Consider the following 26160-nt stretch of genomic DNA (forward strand, 5'->3'; position numbering starts at 1 on the left):
ATCTTTTTTTTTGGTGAGGAGGATTGTCACTGAGCTAACATCTGTGCCAGTCTTCTTCTGTGTTCTAAGTGGGATGCTGCCACAGCGTGGCTTGGTGAGCGGTGTGCAGGTCCGTGCCCGGGATCTGAACTTGCGAACCCTGGGCCCCCAAAGTGGAGCGCATGAACTTAACTGCTACACCACTGGGCCGGCCCCGCTTCTAGATCTTTTATGCGTACACGTTTAATTCTAAAACTTACCCACTGCTAACTTTTTACTGAACTTTTGCTTTTCAGGTGTCCTTGCTGGTCATGACAACCGTGTCAGCTGCTTGGGTGTAACTGATGATGGCATGGCTGTGGCCACAGGCTCCTGGGACAGTTTTCTTAGAATCTGGAATTAACAATGCACACGAATTTTCTGTTCTCCGTTGGCATCTGGAGAAATCAGTGCTACAGCCTATAGCTGTGAAAAAAATTCTACCTTATATTTGCAGGTGAAGATTTTTCTATTGAGATTATTATATACAAAAAGCAGCTTTCGGTAAGCTACAAAACAAAAAAAAGGTGGAAAAAACAAGGCAGAGGTGCTTGCTGAGATCAAAAGGACTGGTGTATTAATTTGAGGAGTCGAGCTGATTTAAACGTGATGAATTTTTGCTTGTACTGTCTAATTCTTTATTTTTTGTGTGTAGAACAGAATATACACGTTATAGCAGCCTATGTTTGATTGTTTGCATTTTTTAAGAACTACATTTTTAACTTCGTGTACATAAGAAATGTCACATTTTTGAGTTTTTGAACCAAGCACAGTAATGGATGGAAGTGATACCATATGCGTGTGTGCTTATGTCTGAAGAAAGTCTCCTTGAATTCTGACCTTCCTTTTTAATCAAAAAGAGATCCTGGTTGCTTAATGTTTAAGAATGCTGAGAGCCCTAGGTACCTCGGGGGAGTCCTTTTGACCATCATTAGTTTCTGGTACATCCTTTGCCATCCTATCAATTTAAATATGCCATTTTTCAGTCCTTTGAGGGGGGAGATAATCTGAAGGCCAGGGAATAAAGATTTCACTCTGAAATTTTAGACATATGTAAGAACTCTTATTACATTAATAATAGGTAGATAGCAGTAATCGCATATAAATCGTTCTCCACATTTAGAAAGCTGATTATGATCAAATGACACTTTGAGTAATCCTCTAAATAGTTGGAATTTCCTATTGATTTCATATTCTAGAACTGAGGTTGTAGAGTGCCCTGGTTATTTCAGAGATTGAGAACATTTGGATTGTCCTTGCATCTAGACAATTTTTCCCAGTGTTCTCCGTCAGTATTGCATCTAGATAGGAAACGTATGACGGCATTGTTTATGAAGCGAGTGTAAAATCTAACCAGTCACTAGACCCGATTAGTTACAGTTGTAACAGGGTGGCTTTATGAATTTATGTTCACATAATATGAAATCGAAATTGATGTCAACTATCTGTGCCTTCAAAATTTAAAAAAGGAAACATTCACGATTTTTGCTTTTCTGTAATATTTCTTCCCTTAGCACAAAATTTTGGTTTCTAAGTGGTTTTGCTTCAAAGAATGCCTAGATCCAAGTGATCCCATTTGAAACCCAAAAGAAAAATTCCAAGAGCCGTTCTTAAAGGAGTCAGAGGAAAGTAGTAAGCAAGTCTTCTGCTTGTCAGAGGGTATAATAATGTGTCTATTACTAAAGGAATTTAAACAAAGATGCTTTCCTCTTGGATTTTCTCCTACAAATAAATCTAAATGATTAATAGAAGGTTGTTAGTCTTGTTTGATGGTGAATAGAGAAATGGATTGTGTTTGTATAGTAAACTGTGTCTGTTACCGTTGAGATAGGTCTCTCTTAACTTTTGATCACCTGTAACCCTAACCTAAATGCTCCCAAATTTTACTTGTAAATGTTCACTTTTATATTGTGGATGTGCTAATAAGTGCATCAACTAACTATAATGAAGTCAGTATCAGTTTTGGTTAAGATCAGTTGATATTAAAAATAGAGAATACAATGGATAAAGGGAGATTAAGGTATAGGACCAAAAAAAGACTGTTGTAGACGGCAGGCATGAATGTATATTTATATACACATTATTCTCATATTTCTGTGGATTTTTGATATTAACGTTTGTGGACTATTTATATCACTTCATAAAGAGCAGCTCTTTGAGATAAGGTGAGAATATTTTAAAGAAACACACTGATTTCCAAAAAAAGGGGGGAGCTGAGGGTTTGCCATGTAGTTCAGCAATTCATTCCAAAATCCTGTTCAAGAAAGCACTTCAGCCATGTGCAAAGTAACCTTCTACCTATCTCTCCTGTACTCTGAAAGTTATTCTAGTAACAAGATACTTTAGAGAGGCACACAGACAAGAATTCTAGTCTTAAACATGTTGATAAAAACAATTTAAATGTTATCAAAGTTTTTGTCAATAGTTTAAAATCAACTCCCATAAATAAAATGTACCAGGCAAGTGAAAACTAACCACTTATTGTGGTTAATTATACATGTGACCAAATGGTGACCTCATTACCACATTACATACTAGTTAAACCTATGCTTTCTGGTGATATGGGTTCCAGTTGCTAAATATATTTGTTTACTTGCAGTTTGAGTTCAGCTAATTGTCTAATTTTGCTGTGCATAAGACTTCCTGAAATCACTAAGAGGAGTATATAATTTGTGGAAGCACTGTATACTTTGAATCTTAGTTTTTCAAGACTTAAAAAATATGGCCAGATGTAGTTTTAAGGAATTTTCATCATCAAGAATATTGGAATTATCTGCTGCCTTTTTTTTTACCTTATACGTAATATTTAAACATAACGTGCCTTGGCAGGTTTATTTGTAGACTCTTTAATCGCTTCATAAAGAGTTTTTTGAGATCTGGCAAGAATATTTTAAAGGCATATTCCTTCCTAAAACAAAGTGATAGTGATTGCCATGTGGTTCAGCAAATCATCCCAAAACCTGCTCAAGAAGGCACTTCTTGCTGTTGGCAGGGGCATCGCCACTTTGCTGGACAGGCCTCATTGTGGGCAGCTATACGATTAGAGATTTACATTACATATCTAAGGTCCCTCCCTAGTTCAGATTTCCATAGTTGTGATTCCATGGCTACATACACCATGCTGAGTTCCATCTTCACAGGGCAAAGCCTCGGGCTTACTATTGCAGCTGCAGGAGAGCCCAGGAGGCAGCTGTCCTTATTTTAGTTTAGACTCAGCTGAACTGATGAATACTGCATGACAGTAAACTAGCCCCTTAAACATAATGGAGGTAGCTGCTTCTGGAATGTGTTGAGCAATTTTAAAGTTAACCTATTAAAAGTGAAAAGGAATCTTGACTTCTCTAGGTGACAAAATGAAATTTTTCCTGTTGTTAAAAAACTAAGCTTTTCAAAGTGAAAAAGTTCAGGGAAATTTATGCTTTGATTACTGGTGAATGTCTCACATTTTAAATTATAACACAGTCGAATACTTGTGGCTTGTTCGTTGACGTGTTTAAACTTATGGAAACTCATTAAACAATCTCCCAAATGAGCCTATCATCATTTTAATAATGAAGATATTCTTTCTGCGCTCTTTAGGGTATGAGTCGGGCTTAAATTTTTTTTTTTAAATTTACTATTTCAACTTCTGTTTTCCTTTTTGCCTTTGTGGAAAGCAAAATTTAAAACTATTTCGTAGCTCTTGTTAGAATTTTTTAAACATCCACAAGTTAGACCATCTTTCTTGTGAGAAATGGTAGCACAATGAATACAACTGGTATTTTTAAATTAGATTAAGTAGAATGTGAAGCCCACTTCATACTTACTAGTTTTTCTCCCATTGTTCATTTTAAGTTGCCTTAAATTCAGTGCTATAATTAAAAATATTGGTTACAATAGGTACTCATTAAAATGGTCTATAGTTGAATGTCTAAGCTAGCATTGTTTTAAAAAGTAATTCATTAATCAGATTGATGGTACACCTTGTATTTAGCAAATTTGCTTGCATGTTGATAAAATTTCCTAAAAGCCTTTTTTCTTAAATCCAATTACTGATCCTATGAAAGTTATGATAATGCAGCATCATGAGAAAACTGGTTATGTGTTTCAACTGGTGTTAAATGTGCCCGACAAAATCTTACATCATACAGTATTTATGTTTTAATTAATAGAACTTCATTGATATATTGGTAGATATTTTAAGCCTTTCTGTCTTTTACACAATGGTGCTCTATCCTATTGTTCTCTCTTTTCAAAGAAGCATCTGAACACTTGTATTTGCATATTCTTACCCAAAGGCATCCATATCTAAGTGGTTTTTTAAAGTTGATTAAAATGCTTTTCTTCACCTAGAATGGTTTCTATACACTTGTGGCCACTTGACTCTGCATGTCAGTAGCGTGACTAGGGGAAGGGTGAATGTACCAGATTAAAGCTCTTATAAAAGCTTTAAGCCAAACCAACTATGGACTTGTACCATGATGTAAAAGTATTCTTGGATCTCTCTTGCACAGTGATTCATTCCTTTATTTGTACAGTAGCTCTGTGAAATAATGTTGCTGTGAATTGATATTGTAATCAATAAAGTGCTTTTAACCAGATTTCATGTAGCATGTTTTAAGTCAGTTTTTAGGATTTATTTTGAAATTAAGTTCCAGAACGAAACTCCAAGCCCAATATGTCATGCTCAGCCCTGATTCCTTTATCTAAACATTGGTAATTATTGTCTTCATGAAAAAGTGAATGGGCTGCTGCCAGAAGCAAGGAATACAGTGGAGCGCTACTGACCTATCTTTTGGTACTATAAGTGTTGGCTTAGTGTTAAAGGCCACAGATCTTCCTTAAAAAGCAAACTTAAGTCATTCTTTCCCTGGAGCTCCCTTAGGATAATTGTTTCCTTTTGTGTAATTTTTAAATAATTGATTGATTGATAGTATTGATAAAAAGTTTTTACCACTTTCATTTCATCACCACAACCTTGGAGGGGGACGAATGAGGAAACTTTCAGTACTGAGCCAGGTGCACTAAACAAGTTAATGCAATCGAGATGAGCCCGTCCACCCAAGAGAGCATATATGCCTACCATAAAAATTATTAAGAATGAAAAATTAAAACTCACTAAATGCCAGTATAAATGCTACAGTTACCAACTATCAGGCAAACAAGTTTTATTTTCACCTTGGAGCTTGCATACTTATAAAAATGTTTTTTAAAAAGTTTAAGGTTATACAAAGTTTATAAATAATTCTGCAAACATTTGAACTACATAGCTGTAAATTACATAATTTCTGCATAATTCATGGGTTTCGCCATGGTGGCATAAATGTTGGGTTTCATTATTTTAGTGTTCCATTCCAACATTTATACATTTTTTAACTTGATCAGGGGAGCTGCATTCCAACTAGCGATGGAAAATTTACTATAAACTTATTACAGCAGAACCACTATTCCAGTAGTTTCCAAACTTTCGCATGCATCAGGATCACATGGAGGGCTTGTTAAAACGTACATTGCTGGTCCCCAAACCTAGTATTCGATTTAGTAGGTCTGGGGTGAGACCCAAGAATATGCATTTCTTACAAGTTCACAAGTGATACTGTTGATCCAGGGACCAAACTTTGAAAACCGCTGTACTACACTAATGAGGTGATATACCACCACTTTGCTATTTCAAAAGTTCAAGGACTTTCATCTAAAGATTAAGGCCTTGGGGTCAGCCTGGTAGCATAATGGTTAAGTTCGCACACTCCACTTCGGTGGCCCAGGGTTTGCGGGTTTGGATCCCAGGTGCAGACCTACACAGCGCTCATCTAGCCATATTGTGGCAGCATCCCACATAGAAAATAGAGGAAGATGGGCAACATACATTAGCTCAGGGCCAATCTTCCTCAACAAAATAGATAAATAAAATAAAGATTAAGGCCTTGAACTTGTAACTAAATTAGCAGTACCCCATCTCAGACATCAGTTTTTCATGGTGCAGTTGGTAATCCCACTTGGTGGTGGTTTGTACCATCTTTTGGTTATAAAGCAACAACAAAAGCTATAAACTAATAATTATTTGGATTTGAATACTGCATCCTAATATCCTATTTGCATAAAAATGTATTTTTAAAAGGCTTCTATGGCCTAGATGTTATTTTCTCCTTAAAATATCATGAAAAATAGTGTTGCACCTGCTATGAAAAGACTGAATAGCATCCAGGAGCCTTAAAGGCACAGAAAAGGAAGTATTGAGTATTAAAAAGAAGAGAGCCTGAAAGTTCTCCCTCCCAGGGACAAGCAGCATAAACTATACTTGGCCAAATGCACTGTGTCTTCTGGGAGCGTGCATTTCTAACAAGCATCTAGGTGATGCTGATTTGGTGGTCCTCGAGACTGCATTTGTGTAGCAAAGCCCTAGAAAGTCATTTTTTTAGGTTTCCATATAAGTTTCAATTCATTTTTAACACATAAACAGACACAATACTTGAACCCATAAACATTTCATTAAGGTAAAAAATACAGTAATAATTTTTAACCATGCCCGGGCAAATACATACAATTAAAGTAAAAGCCAGCTCAGGGGACAATCCAGCAGTATCCTTGGCAAATATCTTCTGAGGAACAGCGTTTGTACATGACTGTAACCACCCAAAATTCAGACCTCCCATATCTTTGGCTATTTTTATCACTTCAAACTTTATTCCTAAAACTGAGATAGAAAGCTTTCCGTAGTGTAATCATAGTTGACGCTGAAAATGTTTCTTTAGAAACAGATCAGGAAACTAGACCCAGGTACTTTTATAAGAAACTATAATAACAAACCTTTATACTGTTTACATCAGTTTTAATGGGAATAAAAGAGGGAGTAAAAACAGCATAATTATTAGTGGTTTACATACCCGCCAGGATGGCAGAAGTGATTGTAACTTGCATAAATAATATACTCAAGAACATTTCACACTCCTTCTTCGTGGTTAGAGCAATGCAATTTATAAAACAAAAAAGTAACTATTCTCATTAGAGGAGGCATCAAAAATTAGTTTTGAGAAAGAAGATGAAAGAAGCATTCTCCAACTCCTGGATGCCAGGAAGCAGAGTTTTTCAGAATCAAAAACAAAGAGAGCCCTAATTAAGAGCAAGGCCCCACCCCTCAGGGGTCACATAGTTGGTTCTGTTTCTTTTAACTAATTCATCATTTTAACACATCAAACAATTTAGCCTTTTCTTTACCCAAAATTAAAACTACAGAGACATCATAACACTCTTCAGAAATGCAAACACCTGAGATAGATCATTACCAGAATCTACACAAGGATTTGCTATTTAGGTGCAGTTAGTATAATTCATATTTAAAGTCATTTCATAAAAATAACAACTGTCCCAATCTTCCAAGTTCCGTTTTCTCCTACGATGATCACCAAAGTAATCTCTACTGTTAAGAGTCGTCTTCACTGCTTGAATGTAGAAACTGCTTAGTAAAATCCTCCAGCTCATTTTCAAGTTGAACAGCTTTATTTCTAATTTAAAAAAATGAATAAAACACCAATCTAATTATCATAAAGGTCAATGAGGAAAAAAATGCATTAGAGAGAAAAAGAATCACTAGCCAGCTGCTGCTACATTTATCTGAACTCAGATTAAACTGTTGTCAACCCTTTCAGAGTATTCTATGTCGAACTATAGCTTTGCAGTGGCCGCAGAATCCAGTGTCCAGGACTTAAACGGGAGTCACACCCTAAGTTATGTGCAGTCGTAACTGTCCTTGAATTCCCGTTAAGTTAAGCAGAAAGTACAGAACAAGTAGTTTTATGTATACATAAAGTAGCCGGCAGATGTCAAAGGATCCTGGTATACCAAAAATACATTTTTTAAATACTAGAATTGTACTTGATGCAGCCTAATGCCCATAAGAGAGGAAAACCAGAACTAAAACTGACAGAACACAGATTTGTGTCTCCGTTCTCATGCTATGCCCGGGGGCACACATACACTTGAATGAGATTCCCTTGTTTTTCTCTTGGCCTTGTTTTTTGTTGCTGAGTGCACATGGTCAAGGTCATGTAAGTTACATGTACATATGAACTCCACTGTTCCACTGTTCATTTCTTTAGGCCACTCTCCTGATGCATTAGGTAAGTTAAATTCTACTTGAATGGCTGAGCCTAGTCTCGTAACAATGGAGATTCCAAATACTATGGTATTTGTTATTGTAAATTTTCCTGTTTCTAAAGATTAGATCATCAAAAATATCTATACTTATTCAAGTCAGTCCTGCCAAAATCAGAAAGCTACATAAATACCAATAATCTATTTCATCATTTATGTTTTACTGTAACAAGATGAAACACTATTTAAAAACCTACCTAAGTAATAAAAAAAAAAATTCTACTGGATATAGTTTCACCAAATTTGAAAGGTTGTATTTGGAATAATCTAATTTAAAATAGGAGCAGTGGAATACGTGAAATTCACTTGGGTGAGTTTGTGTGTGTGAGGTTGGGGTCTAAGTAACAAGCAGTCGTCTTTTCCAGATTCTGAAACTGAGGTGCAATGAGAATGTGACTGCTGATCAGATTAAGACACCATGGATAGACACTGCCACAGGTGTTTTAAATATCTGACCCAAAAATCAGGTCACAAGAACAGCCTCTCTAATTTGCAGGCATTGCAAGCTGCTCTTATATGGGCAATCGCATGTAGCATATGCCCTGGTAAGTAACAGCAGAGATTAAATAATGCTTAAGGATTTTCCCAGACTTGTAAGTGAGGAAGATAATGGTTAATAAAGCTGAAAGTTAAGAACTGCCAAGTATAGACCTCATGATGACACTCATTTGGTCTTGTCCCCCAAAGCAAAATTTATTTAGACCCCAAAGAATCCATGACAAATCATATTAAACCAGAATTCCACATTATATTAGGATATCTTGTTTACTTTTGTAGCTTCAAATTTAACCATACTCAATAGTCTCCAATGAGAATAGAAATTATGGGTCTTGAATATACAGAACGAAAAACTCGTACTTTTAATTACAGAACTTCTGCTCTGAAAAAGGCCTAATATAGCTTAACAGAGAGTTGTAAGTTTAAATAAAAAAAATTCCTTTTAATTCAGATTTGTTTTTTCTTTTTGAAATTAGCTTTCATTGAAATTGCAAAATATATGGAATTATATATGGTAAATTATAATCTAAGCCAAGCAGAAAGCTAAAAGTTTTAATACAAATTCACTAGTGGTTTTACATAATTATATTTTGGTAATGAGACAAACAAATGTTCATATTATTGAGAAAAAACATTCAAATACCTCAGGAGCTTTGCATTGTGTTGTATTTTCTCCAATTGATCTATTTCTTTGGATAATCTAGCAATTTCTTCTTCCAGATGTCTTTGTGTAACATCAACTTGTTGGCACAGGCGAGCAAAAGTGGTCGCCATTTCCCTTAAAATAAAAACCAATTTTATCAGCAGTCATGAATGCCTTTTAAAACAAATAAGCATTAATTTAAAGCTTACATGAAAAGGAAATCACACGTTTAAAAAACACCTAAAACACAAGTAGCAAAGAACACTGCTAAGAATGGTATGAGGGAGGGTATGGCACTTGTAAGCTTAATTTCGTCAGGCCTCAAGACAATGTGCAGTAGGCACCATCACATCTGCTATATGGTCGTGAATATGAACAAGCTATGCAAAAGCAAAAGATGGCTATATTTCTTCAGGAGCATAAAAAATAAGAAAATACTGAGGACAAAAAAGAAAATTTTATAAACTTCTGTGACTTAGGCAAAAATAACCAGGTTTCTAGAACCAAAGTGTTGTATTTAACTTGTGTGCTTCTTAATACATTAGCTTTGGCAAACATTATGTTTATGTGTAGTACCTTGGAATATGATTAACTGACTGACTTGTTTTTCTCTGCAACTATTCTGTATATTTTCATCCTTCCCATGGTCTTTTTCTTCTCCATTCTCTCCCCATCCCACCAAACACCAGTATTAGACAAATGAAGCATCTTTCATTGTTAATATCTTGTTAAATTAATATTTACCTAGTATTATTATAATGGAGTAATTATTTGAGGTTGCCTCCATTAAAGTGTAAAGTCCTCTATGAAAGAGATCAAGTTATCTTTTAAGTTTTTATTTCTCATATCCTCTGACATAGTTGGCAATTAATAAATGTTTAATGATCAAATGAATGGAAAGCTTCATTAACTTTGTTTTTACATATGTGAACCTCAGCTGATTCTTTTGGAGGTCCAGGTATCATCATTAAAGAAGAGATCTTCCCTAATATAAATAAATTAAAACTATTCTATTAAATAGAAGCTCAGTAAGTATGTGGTAAATAAATGAATGAGCGAATGAACTAATTCAGTGGCCTCAAAGCTGTGCCCTCATTATTTCCATTCTCTACTGCTCTAACTACGTTAGTACAGACTTTGATCTGTGTCTGAAACAGTTTAATCTCCCTGTAATTCTTGACTCCTTAGTCGGAACCATTCTATACCACCACACCACTGCAAAGTTATTTGTTCTAGAGCTAAATGTTAACGTCAGTCACTCCCAGGATTCCTAATTATCCAAACTCCTGTCCTAGTGTTAGGTTTATACTTGAATGTACCCCCCTTACAACCACATCTGCCACACTGAAATTTTCTCCTTATGTTTCTGAACACGTTCCTTTTTTCCCTGCCCTCTTGCCTTTGGTTTGGGCTATTTTCTCTGCTTAGATCTTCCTCCTCTGCACGTTCAAATATCATTAGGCTACCCCTCCTCCAGGAAACCTTTATTGATTCACTATCCTTCATGACTTAAGATTCTAGAGCCTCACATAATGTACATGCATAATTTTGTACATTATTTCTTCTATCAAATTACAATCATCATTAGCTCCGAGAACTTTTTAATTCAGCTCTCAGTAGCATCCAAATACAAAATATCATGCAACAACTTAACTGGAATTCTACATACTTTTACTAAATCAATGAAACAAATATTTAAGATACATAAAAAAAGAAAACTCAGCTGACCTAGGTATTTATTATAGTAATAAAATTCTCAAGTTCGAAAAAGTTATGCCTTTGAACTTATAAATTTGGGTTGTGTCAGTAAAAATAAATTACTCACCATCGTGCATTTTGACCCCCCACCTTGTTGGTATCATTCTATTTTTTCACATTGGTGGTAATTACAAAATGTGTTCACATTGTGATAATTCTTTGAACTATATTTTTTTTTCTTTCTTTTGCTGAGGAGGATGCACCTGGAGCTAACATCTGCTGTCAATCTTCCTTTTTGTATGTGAGCCACCACCATAGCATGGCCACTGACAGACAAGTGGTGTAGGTCCAAGCCCAGGAACTGAACCCCGTCTGCCAAAACTGAGCAACCAAACTTAACCACTAGGCTACCTGGGCGACCCTGAGCTGTATTCTTATTTGTGCATTTTCTGCATGTATGTCACAGTTCAATAAAGCTTTTTTAAAAAAAGACAAAACAAGACAAGTCTTTCAACTTACTGCTGTACTTGATGGCTGCAGTTTGCGCTTGTGAAGCTGACAATCATCTGCAGTTTCTCAGTGGCATAGTTCACAAACTGCTGTTTAAAGGCTCTCTCCTTAGCACGGGTGGTCCAGGTCAGCCTTTCATAAAGATACAAAGCTCCATACATACTTAATGAAACAGATATGAGTTTCCAGCCTACAGTTTTCCAAATCTGTAAGATAAATTCACAAGAAAAACACCACTAGGGAGATTGTACTAAAACGCATTTTAGGAAACTCATCAGCTCCCTACAGATCTTTGAGTCAGATCCATTTTTTAAAAATGTATATTCCTTCTCTATGAGAAAATCTGAAGTTACCGGAAATCAATCAAGCTGAAAAAGGAGCAACACATAAACATCAGGCAAGAACTTTTATAACCTGCCAGACATTTGGTAAGTTGATTCAATGTATCTCAAAAAGGAATGTTAATGTTTTTAGGTCAGAGGTTTCAAAAACCAAAACAAGTAAACTATGCTGTTAATGAAATTTTTCTTTAACATATAACAACTATTACTAAAAAATAATCTTTCATACTTTAAGGCAGATCCCTTTGGTATTCAGAGGCGGCTAGCTGAGAGACCTGGATCATCCTTGTTATTCCAACATACAAATACTGCTTCTTTGTGTGCTGTGATGAAAAGTAGTCTGGAAATATTGCTTTAGGAACAAGCTAGTTGGTGGTGTTTCTTTCCTAAAGATGTATTTTTTAAAAATTTATATTGTGGTAATCATTTGCAATATGTATATATATCATCACGTTGCATACCTAAAACTAATACAATGTCACATGTCAATTATATTTCACTTTAAAAATAAATATTTTAAAAAGTATAAGATTAGACTTGTGAAACTCTTCTTAATTCATTAACCTGTATCTTTTCATGTCATTTTACAGATCTTGGAAATTAAAAAGCAGTTTCTTACCACTCCTCCAAGAACAATGATGCCCACTGAAGTTCTAGATGTAAGAGAAGCTAATCCCGTTATCAAGGTAACCATGAGTTCTTCCTGTGAGGCATTATCTGGTGTTGCTGGATTGGTAGGAGCAGTGGGAGTAGAAGCTAAAGATCTGGGGAGCTGATAAGGTTGGGAAAAAAAGATTAGTACAATTAAACCACTGCAAATGGAAGAGTTACACTTACAAAAGTCTACTGTATTTCTTTTAAAATTACAGTACTATCTCTATTAAAGGAATGACTCCAATTAATGAGTTTACCATAAATACATGAAGAAAATTAAAATGGTTTGAAAATTATTTTCTATGACATGGACCAATGACATCATGAAGAATAATGAATTTTCATAATAAACAATGAGCCTATGTATAACAGTAGGCCCTCCACTCTCAAGAGGAATTAAAACAATTTTAAAAAATTCTAACACCAAAAACGCAATCCTTAAAAAAGGGACACCAAAATTAAAACCTTTACACTTCAAAATACACCATAGGAAAATTAAAAGACAAGCCAGAGACTAGAAAACATATCTGATAAAGGACTTATATCTAGAATACATAAAGAACTCCTACAAGTCAATAAGCCAAATAACACAATTAAAAAATGGGCAAATGATCTGAATAGAAATTTCACAAAAGAACATACACAAATGGCTAATAAAAACATGAAAGATGTTCAAAATCATTAATCACAAGGCAAACACCAATCAAAACTATAATGAGATACCACTTCATACCCACCAGAATAAAAAACAGACAGACAATAACAAGTCTTGAAGAGAATGCTGAGAAACAGAACCAGACACACTGCTGATGGGAATGTAAAATTGCACGGCCACTTTGGAAAATAGTTTGGCAGTTCCTCAGAAAGTTAAACATGGAGTTACCATATGGCCCAGCAATTTCACTCCTAGGTATATTCTCAAGAGAAATGAAAACAGATGTCCACATAAAAACAGTACATGAGTGTTCACAGCATCATTATTTGTAATAGCCAAAAAGTATAAACAACATCCATCAACTGATTAATGGATAAAATGTGTGATCTCTATAACAGAGTATTATTCAGCCAAAAAAAGGAATGGAGTACTGATATATGCTACAATATTCACGTACCATAATGATGAACCTTGAAAACATTATGCTAAGTGAAATAAGCCAGACACAAAAGGCCAAATTTTGTATGATTCCATTTATAGGAAATGTCCAGAAAGGGCAAAACGATAGCTACAGAAAGCTGACTAGCAGTAGGGCTGGAGGTGGGAATGAAGATAAATGCAAAGAACACAAGGGTATTTTTTGAGGTGATAAAAACGTTCTAAAACTGAATTGTGGTGATGGTTTTACAACTCCATAAATCTTCTGAAAAATTCACTGACCTTATAAATTCAAAAAAGTTTTTTTAAATGCTTGCATTTATTTTTATTTGAAGTCTGAAAACAAAACATTTTTAAGATAAAAAAATAAAAAGCAGAGTTTCAAAAATTAGTGTAGAACAACCTACAACAGTAATGTATGAAAACATTGGGATTGGTTTTCCATTATGCATAGTATACCTAATTCAGAAATGGCTCTATGTGATAGATATTAGCTCACAAATATGCAAATTTGACACAGCTAGTTCTGTTAGAGAAAATCACATAAGGAAAACAAAAAAGGAGAATCTCAATCGGTAGAATCAAAAATACATACCTGTGTGGTACAGCAATAACCACCTAATAACAGGCCTACTCCAAAACAAACAAACATCAAAAACAGAAGACTTACTTGAAAGATAGGCTCTGACAACCCCAGAAGCACCCTCTGAGCATTCGTAGGGCCCAGGAAACGATGGACAAGGGAAGCCCAGCCCAGGGAAAAACGAAATACAATATCCTCCTGAAAGTCTGAACATAACTTGTGGCAATTCAGGTCATAGCTGAGATCAAATTTCTTGCAAGGAATCAGTGTATGTAGTTTATTCTGTATACCGGCTGGAAGTAACGGCTTCAAGTTTTCTAGAAAGAACAAAATTAAGACATTTATTTCAAGAAATGATAGTAAGTAATGTTTTACATTTTATAAAATACCTAAAGGAAAAAAATCCTTTACCAACAAAAGAAAGAAAAACTACACATGAACTTGTGAACGTAAATATTACCAATAATTTCTTGCTGGGATTGAAACATTGAAGCGTTGACTTCATTGGTGCAACGATCAGCCAAATTTCTTCCCATACCATCTTCTATGTGCTTATTTAACTCCTGTTAACAATGGTAAGTGTCGACATTATTCTTTCTCTAGAGCATATGCAGATTTTATAAAAACTTTTAATAAGTAGTAAATGCTAAAATGATCTTATTCTAAGAGGATAAGTTTTCTATGTAGTCTATAGACAACGTAGTTTATATTTATTACAAGAGTGCACAGGCGATACAACAGTTTGTGTACTGACTGCCACGAAGACAGTAAAATGTCTACACCACTAAATAAGAGTATAGAATAAGAAGAGGAAACTGAGTAACTTTTAACTTACATTTTTATATACTTTCAATACACTTGGAGTAGGATGAAACTCAGAACAAAATTCATCAACCAAAACAGACAGTCGACAAATTTCATCTGTCATTGCACACGAAACCTGAAGATAGGAAAAAAATCAGAGTTTAAAAAATTAAACAAGACTACCAACTACTCAAGAAATCAAACTGAGAAAAATTTAACAAAATATTCCTTTAAGGTAACAGGGATAACATTTTAGCATTATCAAAAACATTTCCATTTCCAGATATTTTAACCACACAGTTACCATCACCCACCTTGTTTGCCACCTCCTCCGTAACCTCCCTGATTTTTTTCTTCACATCTAGTGTTAAAAGATTCATCTGGTTTTGGATAAAGTCCAGTCTATCAATTTGGTCTTCCCTCTCCTCCATTGAATAAACCCTATTACAGCATGAAAAGTAATTAATATTCAGAGTATACTGAAGTCCCAAAACAATTACGCAAGGGCACTCACTTATGTATTAAACCATCTGTTAGCATGACAGAATAAAAAAACCTCCTATTTCAACATCTAAAAGGATTCAAATAATATTTCACTGATAAAATATTTTATAGATGATCGGATATAAACTACTGTGTCTCTCTGCCCATGTGGCACCTGAATCCCACAGAGGGTTAATAAAGATTCTAAATCTCCAAATATTTCACAGATATGAACAGTCAAAATGGAACTCAATACTGACTTTATTTAATAAATGGTCAGCAAATGACATCCTGCAAGGCAAACCCAGCCAGCTGTCTGTTTTTGTTATTAAAGTTTTCTTGGAATATAGCTGTGCCCATCCATGTACCTACTGTCCACAGGGCAGCTTTTGCTCTACAATTACAGAATTGAGTAGTTGCAAGAGATACTACGGCCCACAAAGCCTAGAATATTTTATTATCTGGCCTTTACAGAAAATCTGTCAACCCCTCGATGATACAGGAAAACAAAAACCTGAGATCCTTTTAAGATCACCTTTAGCTAAAAAAGTTCCCAAGACATTATGATTATAGAAACCATCCTCAAATCACATCTTCTTTGCGCCATGTCTAGTTCAATGTCCTATTTATTTATTTATTTTTGCTGAGGAAGGTTAGCCCTGAGCTAACATCTGTTGCCAGTCTTCCTCTACTTTATATGTGGGTTGCTGCCACGACATGGCTGACAAGTGGTGTAGGTCCATGTCCAGGATCCAAACCTATGAACCTGAGCTGCCAAAGCAGAGCACAGTGAACTTAATTACTAGACCATGGGGCCGGCCCCTCCTGTATTTTTCTAATTTAATAATATTAAAGTCAAGCCAGTGGACCAAAAACTCACTTTGGCTACTATAATAAAGCAATTGAGCTGGAAGGGATATAAACGGCAACACAATCTCATTACATATAAACATTGTACAGGGCTTGAGATCAGACTCTGGGTTCTCACCCTTATATTTTACATGCTGGAAATTCTCTAAATTCTGTATATAATGCATCCTGCAAAAGTGTCAAAATCAAGCAAGAGACTTAGACAAGATATGAGTAGAGTTTTGTCCCCAGCAAGATCAAATACATTTAAAATTCCCAATGTTATGTCATCTTGGACTTAATCTTTGAGGATTTATACCTTTCCTTTGATTGGCTTAAGCCCACTAAAGGTTCAGTTGAGGCTTAACATCATTACGTTTGTCACATCTAACATCTTGATCTTTGTTTCAAGTGTACCAAGTTTGTGTGAACTGCCCTTTAGTGCTGGCACTTCCGTGTATTCATTTTCATCTTTATAAGGTAACAAATGGGATAAAATCACGCAGTACAATATGACATATAGGGTAGTGCTTACCAAACTGACTTTCTGGCTGGCAGGTAATATCCCTTCATTTGTTTACCATCCAATAAAAAACCATCACTGGCATAAAAGAGTGATTTCAAGGTATCAGTGTACGAATACGTGAAAGATGGGTCACAGGTGAACGTAAAGAAGAGGGTCACCTGTTTTGGACCTCTTCAAAAAATTCTGAAGAAACGGTTCTTCCACCACTTTAAAGATATTATAAAGCCAGTAAACATTTTAAAATCACAACTCTCACATGAGAATACTGAGATCCAGGGAATGTAAATGATGTGTTCAAAGGTTGCAGAATATTTAGTTTCAAATATACATTTAAAACCATCTAAGTAGGCATCAGCTAAACCCACAAGGTTGATTTTAGTGTGGAAAGTATTTATAACAATTTGAAACCTTTGTCTAAAGAATTCCTATTGACACACAAAAAAATTAAAATTTTTATTTTGCAGTAGAATGAATTCATACCTTTTGTCTGCTGCTGCCACGTTTATTGAATCCATTATGTTTTTCACAGTATCTAGTATCTGTTTAGCTCTGATAGTGTGCTGTTCAAACTTTGTTTTCACTGCTGACTGCGAGATACACTCCTGCGAGGGGCCCAAGCCATAACACATTACTGTAATTCCATCACAACATTTTCAGGAATTTAAACACAAAAACTTGCTGTTTCTAATTTAACCAAAACAGAAATTAGGATAGAAAATAAGTGCATGATAAACACAACTTAAAATTACAAAGGTTAAAAAAAATTACAAGGATTCAAAAGTAAAAAGGGCTTTAACAGCAAGTTCATATCTGTGTAATTTTACACAGTAATGTGCAATGGTCTTCTGACTATAATACTTTTAAAAATAAACAGGGTACTACTTTCAAAGTTAAAAAAGGTTTCCTCATTAGAATTACAAATTTTATTTGGATCGCCTGTAATCTACTTCTAATCCATCTATCTTGATTTCTCTCATACTTGCGATAACCTAATGAAGTTCTTGAGTTATAAATTTGAATTCTACCTTATTAAAAAAAATTAGTTGAATGATATGATTCACATAAGGTTATTAAAAAGGATTTCTACAGATTAAAACTTGAACAATTTGAAAACTACTCTTTAACAACCTAAGCGATATTTTAAATCATTTACAGAAAAATATCTACAGCTATTCCAAAGATAATCCTGTTATTGTCACTGGTCTACAGTGTGTGCATACAGGTCTGAATGATGCCCCGTCTCATTTGTTTCACCTTCAAGCCACTGCAGCTCCTAACGCACTAATAGTTGTACAAATCAATTAGTGTTTCATATTCAGTGTTTTTTTAAAATAGAAGAAACACATCAGAATTACTATGTTTATTTTGTGAAATTTTTGTTTCGATTTCAATATGTACATGCTACTTGTTATTTAAAATATTTGCTGTGACTCATCATTGAATGTTTGCAAAATTAAGTTAAAAGTGGCCTTTTTTATTTCATAGAAAATCAAATTCTATACTGACAATAACATTTGAAAATTACAAGTATTTACAGAGAAATGCTATCAGTCTTTGAATAATCAAGAAATGCTAGCACGACATCAATAACAAAATAGATGTTTTGTAGGAGGCCTTGTTTATTTTCTATGATAAACTTTTAAAAATTAGGACTATGCCCCAACTATCCAATATTTCCATGAATTCATCTTCTTGAACTTCTTTATCTACATAACTAGTACAAATTGTGGTAATTACTTTCTAAAGTAATTACTATCCTTCATCAAAATAAATAGCTTTCAGGCTTTAAAAGGTATTCATTTAATACTCTAGTACTGTTTATCTTGAAATCATTAGTATGTTACATTCATTCAATGTACTATTTATAACTTACGCTTAGCTTTTACATCTCTAAAATGATTATTCACTTCACTAAGACAGAAAAGACTTTTAAAATCTCTTTGCTATTGTAGCTGCCCTCTTCTGTATTTTGTTTGAGGTATACAAAACAAAACAGACTCATTTCTTTAGCTATAGGGCACATGAGGTAATTCATTAGTTAACAGTTTATAAAGCCTTAACTCAGAGCCCATTTTTTCACTGCATAGCCTGACTTTTCCTCATGGCTCAGCTCATTTATACATCATTCAGTATCACTAATCCTAAACAGATCAGTGGTAGGAAGCTACAATATTCCTGTTCTGCACATGCCAAAGCAAAACCCACCACCAATAACTATGCAATATTAAGTTAAACATTTAAGGTATAAACTGCTTATTTTCTAATGACCAAAACAAAGCTTTGATTTTACTTTAAATAACTGTATCTCATAAATTGGCAAATTAACCTCCACAAAAAAACCATAATAAAGGCAAAAAAATATTTCTAAAAGAAAAAAAAGCTTAAAAGAAATTCTATGTTCCTCGATGAAGCAGATCTAGATATCAGCAATGAAGACCCAAAATTTATAGACGACAGCACAGTATTAGAGCTAGACTAGACAGAAAAGAAAAGATCTCCAAAAGTTAGTAGGCAATATAACAGTCACTCCTTGATTCAAAACTACACAAGTGAATAAGTATAAAGGAAAAAGGCAATCTTATTCTAATTAAGAAGTACACCACACTGATGTTCCCAATGATCAGAAATATATTCAGAGTCAAGCTGCAAAAGAAATACTCTATTCTGAAATAAGTATGGGAAATGCTAACAAAGTTTCTCTACTGAATTATTTCTCAGCGCCCTTAATAGACTAATATGCTTACAAATCTCCACAGGAACACATATAGCATGCAGCAGTTCCCACACTTATTTTATCAAGAACTCTAACTTTCCAAGAAGTTTAAAATACTACACCAAACCAAACCAATTTAAATTCCGTCTTGTCAGAGTATCCTGTAGGCTGTTTTAAAATCTATTAAAGATTTAGAACCAAAACAATAATTACATCTCAATTAAGAGAGTGTTCTGATTTTCTAATACTAGCTAAAGAAGCTGGCTGGTAATTAATCATAGTTACATGTTTGTAAATATTGTATTAATATTTATGTGTAACTGAAACATAAAACAAACTTGTCAAGTCCCCTTGATATAAGCGACCTCAAACACCCAATAACATGTTATTCACCACACCCAACTTATTTTGAAATATTTTAAACTGACAGGAAAGTGTAACAACACCAATATACAGTATACCTTTCAAGTAAATGTACCAAATGTTAACATTCAGCCTCATGTGTTTATCTTTCCTTCTCTCTCTCCATACGGATAGAGAGAGAAATACATAGATATGTCTATATAGAGAGAAACACATACATTTTCATACATATATATATATATTTTCCTGTTGAACAATCTGACAATTCACTGCAGCCACCATGACCTTATTACTAAATATATTAACATGTGTCTCTTAAGAACAGGGATACTTTCTTAGCCAACTACGAAACTATTATTGTATTCAGAACATTTATCACGGGGACAATACTATTAACCTAACACGCAGTAGTCCATTTTCAAATTTCACCAGTTGTCCCAGGAATGTCTTTTACAACAAATCCACTGACATTTTAGCAGAGTTATCTTATAACTCTTTCCCATTATAAACCAAAACTATACTAAATTTAGATCTCTAAATTGCCTTCAGAATAAATACCTGTGCAAATATGGGTTAAAAAACAGTAAGAAAACATATTAATAGAATTAACATTGATTTTCTTGATTTTCCCTGATTTAATTTCTAAGCCTTATTTAACCTGGTACTCTAAATGTTCCTAATACTTAGCTCCTTTGGAACCAAATGAATCTCAAGAAGTCCATGGCAAATATCAGACTGTTTGATAAAAATGATGAACTTGGTACAGTTTTTCTTTTCACAAAATCATCTTACAAGACTACAAAAAAAAGTTGATTCTAAAAGCAAAGAGAAAATGTGTATAAAGGCCACATTCTTGTCATCACATTGTAAAGAAATCAAGAAATTAATAACCAAAATTTGGATGAAAAGAATCAAAACATCTGAATTTTAACAACTCCTGTATTCAACAGGAAATGCCAAAAACTATAATTAAAAACTAATAAATAATGAAAACTAAACTGGATACCGAAACGCATGGAACATGTCCAAAGCTAAATCCACAGACAAATTCATAGCCCTAAATTCTTTCCTAAGGAACAAAAACCAAAAAAACAATTTCACTTAAAGTATAAAGCAAAAGAAATCTATGTTTAAAGATTAACATAGATTTTAAAAAATAAAAAATACTATTTATCACTGATTGATTAACCAAGGGCTGGGGCTGGGTCTTTGGAGGATAAAGCAAAGCAATTAAATCACTGGCAAATCCAACTAAGGTTAAATACACATACATATATATTTAATTTATACATGTAAATACATATATGTGTATATGTATACACGTATGAGTGAGAAAGGATACAGGAGATTTAAAAAAACAATTTTACCCTACCAAATTATAAATTCTCAGAAATGAATCAATTTAAGGGAAATCATAAATTACCAAAATTGATTTAAAGAAGTAACAAATTTCAGCTTTGGAAAAAAGTTGAGAAGAGTTGTCAACGTAATCACCAAAAAATGCTTTGGCCATCTAGACAAAATTTTTTGCCCATCTGATTATTTCTTTAGGTAAACTGAAATAATTTCTAGTTGATTCTCATTTTAGATCTAACATAGTTTTAATTAAACAAAAATTTCAAATTCTAAAGCCTGACATTCTCCACAACGGTACGTAAAAGCTGTTACTCGTAAACAGCTTTTTTCCAAACATATTTTTCAGATTCCCAAACGAACTTTTGCAATAAAAAAGTGAACTGCCAACTTTCTTCTGAAAAAACATTCAAAAGAATAGTTCCTAAGTCTGCCTGATTAGTGCAATCAATCACTACAGGGGAGTTTTGAATATATACGGATTCCTAGATCCACCCCAGCCCCACTGGATCAGGCTCTGGGCTAGATCAGGAGTCTGCAGTTCTCCAAAGCGCCTCATGTGATTCTCAAGATCAGCCAGGTGTGGGAACCATGCACCACAGGACATCTTGTATTCTTCTCATTCCTACCTCTTCAAGGAGATACTCTGGGAAAGCAAAATCTGTACCAGTACTCAATATGAAAGAGGCATAAATGTGTAACAGATCAGTATGTGATTTGGTAGGGGAAATCAATGACAAATATCCACACACATACACACACACTAAAAAGAAAGAAAAGGTCAATAAAGAAAGACAGACAAGGGAAACAGAACAATAGATCCTCTCCCCAGTAGTTTCTCCATGAATGAAATACTGGTAAGAGTGAGTGAGAAGAGCACTAAATCTCTCATGAAAGCAAAAGGGAAAGAAAACAAACAATGGTCTTTGAGTAACTGGGACTTCATGTATCCTGTGGCTTAGCTTGAGAAGGCATCTGCTGATATCCCAGGGGGCTCTAAACAGAGATCTTACCAAGACAGCTGGTATTGGGGTTCTCTTTCTTAAACACTTTGTCTTCATCGACCTAATAGTTTCTCTCCCTTGTACCAAATTAAAGATAGAGGATAGTGAGTAAATGTTTAATTTAAAAAATTCTGCCAAGTACATTTAATGCTCATGTCCTTACTATTAAGGCAGTTATTACTTATAAGGAAAAATAATTACAAACGGAAGTTTTTTCAGTTCTGAAATCTTTGTGTTGATTCGTGGGTGAGCAGTGGATACCAATCTAAGCAGAGCTAGGATTAAATAGGGTTACATAAGCATTTAGAAGATTAACATCTCAAGAACTTTTCAGTCAAATGTAGGATGAATTTTAATGTCTCTGAATAAAAGAACTACATCGAAACCTAAGAAAGTATCTGCTCTCCCCAAGGCTGCACACACACTAGCTACTCACGTGCCTCAGTAGTTCCTGCCAGTTTACCAAGTACAGGACCTGTATTTAATTATTTTTGTATTCATTAGTTTGTTAAGGACTTTTGGCATACAATGTGGAGAATTAATATGTGACAAGAGTTTAGAAACGTAATAAACTTCTGTCAAATGGCATTAAGTATGCTCTAAATCTCTCTATAAACAGTATGGTACAAAAGAAAAAAGATGATCTTCACTTTGCTATATAATCCATTCCAATGGCAATTATATTGGTTTAATCTTGCCCCAAATTATTGAATACAGAGAATTTCACTCATTGCACAAGTAATATCAGAAAACAGTTTCTCATTTACATACAAATATATAAGGAAAAAGAGTAAGGAAAAAATTATAATCTTTAATTCTCAATTCTTACAGATCATCCATTCTGCAGGAACTTCATTCCTTTCTTCAAACTTTCTTTGTTTCACCTGTGTCAGTAACTATGCTAAATAATAGCAAAGGATATTGACAAAGATAAACAGTGAAAATAAAAGACTATGATCACTCTCCAACCAACATTACGATTTTCTATTAGCCAATACATTCACATTATTCCTACCTCAAAGATTTGTTCAAAATTCTGAAATTCCTGTAATCTTGCCTGAAATCCTTCAGCAAGTGCCCCACCTGTAATATTTAGGTGAAGATTTTAAAACACAGTATATATAGCAAGATAAGATTTCTACCATGCTATTTTTGTAACCTATACTTGTATTTCAAATGAAATCTATAATGAATACATACCACCTTCTGGCATCCCCTGTGCTCTCTGCTTTCTAGCACTAAGAACTTCCTTTGCAGAAACAAAGAAGATACGATTCTGTGCTTCTAAAGGATCCACAACTTTGAGCTCCTCCACTAAGAAATGTAGGCATCTTTCCATGTGCTGTCTGCGTACCTAGAGAAAAATAGGGTATTAAAAGAATTCTAATAATTAAACAAATATAATTATAACTGACAGTTACAGGCCTAAACTCCACTTATAGTGATATTATAGTAATAGTTCCCATATACTTAGCAAATCCAAAAATTCTAATAAATGAAGTTTGTTATTTGTTGATAGGAAATCTCTTAATGATTCTTCCTTTGAACATTTAATTTAAAATTCTGATGGACCATTCCATTATAAAACATACTGTAGACAAATATTACTTCTTAGCATGGGGAAAGGTTTCTAATTCTGTATTAAGGAAGTACATGATTACACTACAAAAAATCATGTGTGTGTACATATATTTGCATAAATTAATAGATGGCAGGGGGCTGGCCCCATGGCCGAGCGGTTAAGTTCGCACACTCCGCTGCAGGCGGCCCAGTGTTTCGTTGGTTCGAATCCTGGGCGCGGACATGACACTGCTCATCAAACCACGCTCAGGCAGCGTCCCACATGCCACAACTAGATGGACACACAATGAAGAATATACAACTATGTACCAGGGGGCTTTGGGGAGAAAAAGGAAAAAAAATCTTTAAAATAGACGGCAGGCATACCCACAAAAATGGGTAGCATTTTTGTTTCTTCCTTATGCTTTATTTTCCAAATTTTCTACAATGAAACTATGAATGACTTTGAAATCAGAAAATAAGTGCTACAATAAATTTGCTACAATGAAGCTATTTTTATTTTGAAATCAGAACATAAATAGCATATTTTTCTTCCTCAAAAACACTGAGAATTAAAGTTGGGGAGAATGCACTAGCTAGGGATTAGAGCTGCAGTGTCAAGTTTAAGATTAGCGTTTGGGTATTAAAATTAGGACTAAGCGTTAGAAGTTAGTTAGGATTTACTACTAGCCTTTAGCATTATGGCTATGATAAGAGATCTAAAGACTTAATAAAATTAAGCTAAATAAGAAAAGGGAAGAACAATCTGTGGGTGATATTTCCTAATTCTCTGATGATTAAATGAGATTCCAATTTGAAAGAGCATGATTATAGGGGCTGCCCCGTGGGGGAGTGGATAAGTTTGCGTGCTTCGCTGCAGTGGCCTGGGGTTTCACCAGTTCGGATCCTGGGCGCAGACATGGCACTGCTTGTCAGGCTATGTTGAGGCGGTGTCTCACATGCCACAACCAGAAGGACCCACAACTAAAAAGATAGGCAACTATATACTGCAGGGATTTGGGGAGAAGCAGAAAAAAAAAAAAAGGAAGATGGGCAACAATTGTTAGCTCAGGTGCCAATCTTTAAAAAAAAAAAAGAAAGTATGATTATAAAAGAAGAGTTAATAATAGTAGGATATATAGCTTCATATTAAGCAAAATTCCAGTTTTGGGGTGAGGGGAAGAACGAAAGCAAATAATATAACATGGGAATAGTGATGGGATAGTATACATTTTAATTTTATATGTTTTCTAAATTTTTTACAATAAACATATACTGCTATTAAAATCAGAAAAAGCAGTATCAAGCAAATTAAATAAACATTATTTAGAGACCAAATGCCAAATACTCTATTCTTTTTAACAAGAAGTTTCTAAAATCACCAGCATAACTAAAATGAAAAGAAAAAGAAAAACAAATACCAAGTGTTGGCGAGTGTATAAATCACCTGGAAGTCTCAATCTGCTGGTGGGAGTATAAACTGGTTTATAAGCACTTTAGAAAATTCTTGGGGGTTGGTCCAGTGGTGCAGCAGTTAAGCTCACACATTCTGCTTTGGCAGCCTGGGGTTCGCCAGTTCGGATTCTGGGTGCAGACCTACACACCGCTTGTCAAGCTATGCTGTGGCAGGTGTCCCACATATAAAGCAGAGGAAGATGAGCATGGATGTTAGCTCAGGGCCAGTCTTCCTCAGCAAAAAGAGGACTGGCAGCAGATGTTAGCTCAGGGCTAATCTTCCTCAAAAAAAAAAAACTCACAAAAAAACAAAAACAAAACTCTTGGGCTGTGTTTACTAAAACAGCATATTCTTAACCTGCAGTCCAGCAACTCTACTCCTAAATATACACCCATGGATCACTCATCTCCGCATTACTGACATTCGGAGTCAGATAAATCTTTGGTTGAGGGGGCTGTTCTGTGCTATAGGATGTTCAACAGCATCCCTAGCCTCTACCCACCAGAGGCCAATAGCACACTCCCCTTCTTGTGACAACCAAAAATGTCTTCAGATATGGCCAAATATTCCTTGGGGGTCAAAATCAGCCAATTCCTCACACTGAGAACCACTGGTATACACTCAACAGAAATACATACATACATGCACCAAAAAGACATACATAAGACTATGAGAGCAGCATTATTCACAATAGCTAAACACAGGAAATTTACCCAAATGCTCATGACTAGGAGAATGAATAAATCACTTGCAGTTATTCACAGGATGAACTATACAGCAATGAGAATGCACTTCAACTGTGCACAACACTATGGATGCATATCACAAATGTAACACTGAGCAAAAAACCCGACTTTAGAAAAGTAAATACTACATGAGTC

The 26160-nt window shown here is 34.7% G+C and overlaps 2 protein-coding genes across 9 annotated transcripts in view; one reads left to right on the forward strand and one right to left on the reverse strand.

Moving 5' to 3' along the window:
• GNB4 (G protein subunit beta 4) overlaps positions 1-4598 on the forward strand; it is a 66729-nt gene extending 62131 nt beyond the window's left edge. For all 5 annotated transcript variants that reach the window (XM_044771121.2, XM_044771117.2, XM_070509382.1 and 2 more), the window contains one exon: positions 276-4598. In XM_044771121.2, the coding sequence (XP_044627056.1) occupies positions 276-382 (107 nt within the window). In that variant the 3' untranslated portion in view covers positions 383-4598. The remainder of the gene's footprint in view (positions 1-275) is intronic.
• Positions 4599-5148: 550 nt separating this feature from the next.
• The window catches only part of MFN1 (mitofusin 1), a 34303-nt gene continuing 13291 nt past the window's right edge, over positions 5149-26160 (reverse strand). For all 4 annotated transcript variants that reach the window (XM_014838353.3, XM_014838354.3, XM_014838355.3 and 1 more), the window contains exons 8-18: positions 23464-23617; positions 23279-23346; positions 17311-17432; positions 15287-15413; positions 15004-15108; positions 14629-14731; positions 14256-14485; positions 12458-12610; positions 11507-11703; positions 9290-9424; positions 5149-7499 (exon numbers count right to left, since the gene is read on the reverse strand). In XM_014838353.3, coding sequence (XP_014693839.2) covers positions 7418-7499; positions 9290-9424; positions 11507-11703; positions 12458-12610; positions 14256-14485; positions 14629-14731; positions 15004-15108; positions 15287-15413; positions 17311-17432; positions 23279-23346; positions 23464-23617 — 1476 coding nt within the window. In that variant the 3' untranslated portion in view covers positions 5149-7417. The remainder of the gene's footprint in view (positions 7500-9289; positions 9425-11506; positions 11704-12457; positions 12611-14255; positions 14486-14628; positions 14732-15003; positions 15109-15286; positions 15414-17310; positions 17433-23278; positions 23347-23463; positions 23618-26160) is intronic.

The sequence above is a fragment of the Equus asinus genome, chromosome 5, assembly GCF_041296235.1.
Source record: "Equus asinus isolate D_3611 breed Donkey chromosome 5, EquAss-T2T_v2, whole genome shotgun sequence".
In the NCBI taxonomy this organism is placed as follows: domain Eukaryota; kingdom Metazoa; phylum Chordata; class Mammalia; order Perissodactyla; family Equidae; genus Equus; species Equus asinus.